Raw genomic sequence first — 6,000 nt, 5'->3', positions numbered from 1 at the left:
TATAACTACTGAATGTCTTTTATTTATTAAAATTTAACTGGTTAGAAATGATATTTTTTTAATGTCATGTAAACTTCCCATACATGAGAACAATATAATGTAACTTTGCTGACATACCAGTCAACTGATTTTATCATTTGCCAAACAACAGTTTAGTAATGAAGGAAGCTGACAATCACATTCAAAAGCTCCTGTCCCCTGACACTCAAGCTCAGCAAGAGGCAGAACAGGCTAATATTACTATGCAGAAAGTGCTATGAACATATGTGAGGCACAGAAATCTTTATTGCCACAGAAAGCAAGTGCACTCATCCCATCTTACCAACAGCTTTACAAATCACAAGAATGCAGACTTCACATAATAAAATATAACACAGACATGGGGGGAAATGATCCCTTGGACTATATTGGCTGTAATACTGAGGTAATCAATTGACCTTGTTCAGTGAAAATACCTCTAACATAATGAAAAAAAATCAACTAGTTAGAACATCTAATTCATATATACAATTCAAATAAAAATATATATTATTTGCTTTAATGTATAGCAAGTTTAATACCATAGTGTTTACAAAATAAAAACTGTGTCCTACTGAAAAGTTCTCGTGTGCTTCCTCCTTATCAATGAACTTGAAAGATCAGAAAAGTATGATACTTACGGAAACTTATTTATGGATTTAAAGATGCAGTTTGTGGGTTCATGAAAGAAGGAAAAATATTAGTAGGAAGATTACTGCATCTTTAAAAACTGTTGCTTATTAAAATCTACAAAACTTGAACTGTAAGACGCAATTAAAAATAAAGACCACAAAATTTCTCAAAATATATTAGAATACAGGAAACGTTTCATGAAACTACTGAGATACTAACCAGTGCTATGGCTAATATTAAAACCGAACAATCTATTTAAATCATACTCAGACTAGTTCTACAAACAGTGAGCAATACAACCACAATAATCAACCTTAAGCTAGCAACAAAGTTGCAAGGTCCAAAAGAAACTTCTTCAGTGGGTAGAATATTATGGTACAATTAAAATATGTAGGAAGGGCAAAAAGCCTTTTAATAGTATAAAAGTTGTTTACTGGTATTTCTTACTATAAAGCTCTTCTACAAATCAAATGAAAACGTTATTACATATGTGACAGTGATTAGAAACTACAGTGCAGACATTTCATCTAACATTTGGCTGGCAAATTTTAAAATTTAACAGATTATGACTTAATATTTATTACACAGTTAAGATTTAAAGCAGAGATGAAAACAAAAAAAACATATTCCATGTCAATATATTCTTCTCAACAGTATCTGGGTTTAGATGAATCTGTAGGAAAAACTAAAAAGAATTTTGACAAAATGGATAATTAATTGTCCAATAGCTTCTCTTTAACCAGTAAACCACACACATACATATATATGCAGGTGTTCAATTTTTTAAACCACTATATATTCCAATGTGAAATTCTCTTGTTTGCTAGTACATCAACATTTACCTATATCCCATAGATGTGTGTATACACACAGTCTATTAATTAAATAGGGGAAATTAACATACGTTCAAGTTAAAATGAATTTTACAAAAAATATGTAAGATATACAAAAATGAAATTGTAAAATAAATAATGCATATAGCTGTCAACTAAACTTCCACAGGAGTATGCCTGCAAATGTGGATGCAGTAATTATTCACACTTGTGATAACTGGTTGGGTGGGAAGACATTCCTCAGTAAGAGACTCTGACATGGAGAATTTCTGGATATAAATCATATTTAATCTATTATAGCTTTTGTTAAGTCACCATCTTGATCACATTTAGGATTAACATACTATGTCTTAACCTATTAATATATCCTGCATATCAATGTTTTACACATTAGTCCACTTGTTCCAAGTTCTCTGTCCAAGTAACAGCTTCCTATCTCCACTACATCTTAAGTTGCTATTACATAATACAATCCATGCCATCTAGATGAAAGATACTTTCTAGTCTACTGCTCATCTTTTTAGTTTTCCCCCAATATTTATAAACTGTGCACTGATCAAGCCAGTGAAAATGACATTATCCAATGACTGCTACACATTTCTTGGTAAACAAAATCTGCTTTAACAAGTATTAAATACACAATATTTTCCTTGGCTTAAATTACGTATTTTTTTGTTTTTCATTTTCCTATAGCCATTTTCAACCTCACCAATAACTACATCACCCAAGCTTTCTTTCATATAACTGTAAAGGTTCTAAAATCTGACGTATAATATTTACGCTAAATACACTTAAAAGTAGACAATAAAATTTCAAGTAAAATTAACTGTATCCATATCTACTAGACCAAACAGGCCTAAACATCTAGATTTTTCTATAAATTACACAATACATTGTACATTCTTAAATAATTAATGCTTACAATATTAATTTGTAAGCTGGTCCACATAAATTGACTTACATAGGAATGTGAATGGATCGATATTTATTACAGATTGCAACACTCTCTTGATTTTTTCTTTTGTGGTTGTTTTTCTTCCTGGTTTCCACAGACTACTGTATGAGTCCTTATGCTTTGGCTATGAGATCTGTTTGAGCTGAATGAGGCAACATTGGTTATTAAGGCTTATTTCTATGATGGAGCATTATCCTTAAATCTGATGCCATTTCCAGAGAACAGTTGGAGGACCGAATGGATCACAGCTATCTTGAATCCTCAGGTTCTGTTTTGATGACTTTCTTTTCCAATGGAAAAGCAGAGTGAGGATAGTCTTTTAAAATCCCAAGGCTCTCTGTATGAAAAAAAAATCAAATTCCCAAACTCTTTAACAAAGAGTATTGATTATAATTGTGCAATTTCATATAAAGTTTTCTTTATATGCTGGGCACTGTGGCTAACGCCTGTAATCCTAGCTACTAAGGAGGCTGAGATCTGAGGATCGCAGTTCAAAGCCAGCCCAGGCAAGAAAGTCCATGAGACTCTTTTCTCCAATAAAAACCACTAGAAAACCAGAAGTGGTGCTTTGGCTCAAGCAGTAGAGTGCTCACCTTGAGCTGAAGAGTACAGGGACAGTACCCAAGCCCAGAGTTCAAGCCCCACGACTGACCAATAAAATAAAAAATAAATAAATAAAGTTTTCTTTATAAAGTTTGGTTACAAGCTTGGATTGTGGATCTAAATTCCAATGAAGTGAATTATGAACTGCATTGCTTGTCTCTGGGCAACCTATACACCTAGGTGTATAAGTTATACACTTGGTGTCTGCATCTATACAACAAAGATAGTATCCACATAAAATGGCATGAGAAATAAATGATAAAATATACATAAAGCATTAGAGCATATCATGGTTTTTATGCCTGATCATTATAAGCATGTAAAATAAAAATAGCATATAAAATTATCATTCAAATACAACTATCAAAAAGAAATGAAAAGAAAAACAACTTCAGTGTTTAAATATGGAACCATTTCTTAAAGTCTAGCCATGACATAGGGAAACTAAGAATGAAACAATGCTCTACTTTCATAAGAAATTCCAGGGAGTAACTGAGATTAGAGGTATAAAATGGATTACAGATTTTTCACAAAGTGATTTTAAATTGCACAGAAAGTAATACAAATAACTACTGTATTTCTTGAATTGCTGAAACCATACAATTCATATGCACTGTCATGTTTAATTTTAATAATTATTTCCATTTACAGATGAGCAACTGAGCGACAGGATAATTCTGTAATTCAGATTTCACAATCAAATATTAGTGTTGAGATCTAGTGCCAGGTTTTCACAGTCTGGAAGTTTATTATTTCTACTCAATTTCAAAGAAAAATAGGAAAAGGCTTTCGTTTATAGAGTTTTCTTTGTTCTGTTCTTTATAGTTCAACTATATGTCTGGGATAGATTCAAAAGTATCTCTTCCCATGATGAGATAAATGATCTATATAGATGTAGTATTTCAAAGTAAATTGGTAGAAACCATTTTAGTTTTGTTCTTTAAAATTTTTAAATAAGTTTTTTATGTTGTGAAAAAAAGAGACCAGCATGTTATTATTATTTTAGGCTAATTTCTGTTTCTTAACCTTTCAGTCGTGAAACAGCTGTAAAACCAATATGAAAGAGCAGGCTAAAGTCACAGCCCAGAGTAGTATTATTTAGGACACCAGTCTTATACAATTTTAGTTAACTATTTTATCTGGCTTCATCTATAAAACCAGTGACACTGACTCTTAAAGTTCCTTCAACTCAAAGATCCAGTAATAATAGATCCTTTAGAATGGTGCTCATCTCTATTATTTAATCTCTCTTTCCTTGAGTAAAAATACATGAACCTTAACTACAAAATGCTTATCCATTCATAGAATTCTGCTTACAAATATTATCTCCAAATGTATAGCCATGCAAAGTTTAGATTTTGGTACTCAACAGCTTCTTTTCTTCTTTAAAAGACTCAAGATTAAACTTAGCCTTAAGTTTGCTACAAGCCATGTTTCCATTAGTTATTTCTGAGGTAGGGTCTTGCTCTATGCCTGGGCCAGCCTGAGCTACGGTCTTTCTACCTGTGACTCCCTAGTGATGACAAATACATACCACTGTGCTTCTCCCATAGCTGGACTAACAGGCACAAACCATTGTGAACAACCATTGATTGAGACAGAGTCTTGTGAATTTTTTTTTTTTTTTGCCAAGGAAGGTCATAAAGTGAGATCTCCCATTTCTCTCAAGCTTGAGCCATGGTTTTTAGAACAAAGGTCTCTTATTCGTGATAACAAAAACATAGCCCATCGATTTCATATATACTATCAGAAATGGATAACCTAGCTAAACTCAAATCAGACATTTGTTAATCAGTTTAAATTTATCCAGTCTCAACCTTTGTGAGTTTTTCCTATCAATCTTCAAATACTATGTTCTCAAAAAAGACTAGCTAATAGTATTGCAATCTATTAATTTCCAAAAGGAACTTAATTATTAACACGTGCATAATGGTACAAGGGTAAGTAGCAGAATGGAATTTAAACCCATTACCTAAGTGGTTCTCAGTATTCTTATTAACTCCATTACCTAAGTTATACTCAATATTCTCCACATTCTCACCTGATGAATGGGACTTTGCCTCGTTGGAGTAAAGTCTACTCAGCTCTCCATCCACCACAAAATGATGGGGTTGTCTATTCTGTAAACTAGGTATTCGGAGATTCAACGGTCGTTCTGCTGAGAAGAAAAATATATAAATAATACTTAAAACACACCATATTTCTCTCCTTACAAAAAATTTTCATAAAATTTCCTGAACATGCCTTAGGTAAAAAGTGAAGAAAGTCAACAGCACAGAAGAATTTAGATAGTAGGAAAAAAACATTAAATAATAATTTAGAAGAAAATGCAAATCATTTCTTGCTATTCCTCTAGGAGTGTAAGCTCCAAATGGGCATTGGTTTGATCTGTTCACTGCTGTATATTCAGTTCTCAGAAGTATGCCTGGCACATAGGCAATACTTTTAAAAAAAAATCTGTTGAATGAGCACCAAAAACTGTCTTTTCTTCATGTGACAACATGAAATAAAATTAAAGAATTTCAGAATGATAAAAATATTAATGAGTCAGATAGCTTTTTAACATTGAAAGTTGTTCTGTCATAATACTTTAGAAGCAACTACCATATTCTTTTTTTTTTGTCAGTTGTGGGGCTTGAACTCTGGGCCTGTGCACTGTTCTTGAGCTCTTCAGCTCAAGGTAAGCGCTCTACTGCTAGAGCCACAATGCCACTTCTGGTTTTCTTGTGGTTAATTGGAGATAAGAGTCTCACAGACTTTCCAGCCTGGGCTGGCTTTGAACCGTGATCCTCAGAATTCAGCCTCCTGAGTACTAAGATTACAGGCGTGAGCCACCGGCACCCACTGCAACTACCAAATTCTTTAAGAAACATGTTTTAAGTTTCTGATAATCTGTTTTTGAAGACTAAAGAAGTAGGTTATCTTTTTAAAAAAGAATGAGAACTGAAGGTGTAGCAA

At 32.9% G+C, this 6,000-nt stretch overlaps 1 protein-coding gene across 3 annotated transcripts in view; it reads right to left on the bottom strand.

The window, feature by feature from the left end:
- Positions 1-265: 265 nt before the first annotated feature.
- The window catches only part of Nab1 (NGFI-A binding protein 1 (EGR1 binding protein 1)), a 44,084-nt gene continuing 38,349 nt past the window's right edge, over positions 266-6,000 (bottom strand). For 2 of the 3 annotated variants that reach the window (XM_013029558.1, XM_013029540.1), the window contains exons 7-8: positions 5,084-5,200; positions 266-2,776 (exon numbers count right to left, since the gene is read on the bottom strand). In XM_013029558.1, coding sequence (XP_012885012.1) covers positions 2,688-2,776; positions 5,084-5,200 — 206 coding nt within the window. In that variant the 3' untranslated portion in view covers positions 266-2,687. The remainder of the gene's footprint in view (positions 2,777-5,083; positions 5,201-6,000) is intronic. The other variant, XM_013029549.1, reaches the window with a different exon arrangement.

This window comes from Dipodomys ordii, unplaced genomic scaffold, assembly GCF_000151885.1.
Source record: "Dipodomys ordii isolate 6190 unplaced genomic scaffold, Dord_2.0 Scaffold5, whole genome shotgun sequence".
Lineage (NCBI taxonomy): Eukaryota > Metazoa > Chordata > Mammalia > Rodentia > Heteromyidae > Dipodomys > Dipodomys ordii.
This window is presented reverse-complemented; position numbering and strand designations above follow the sequence as displayed.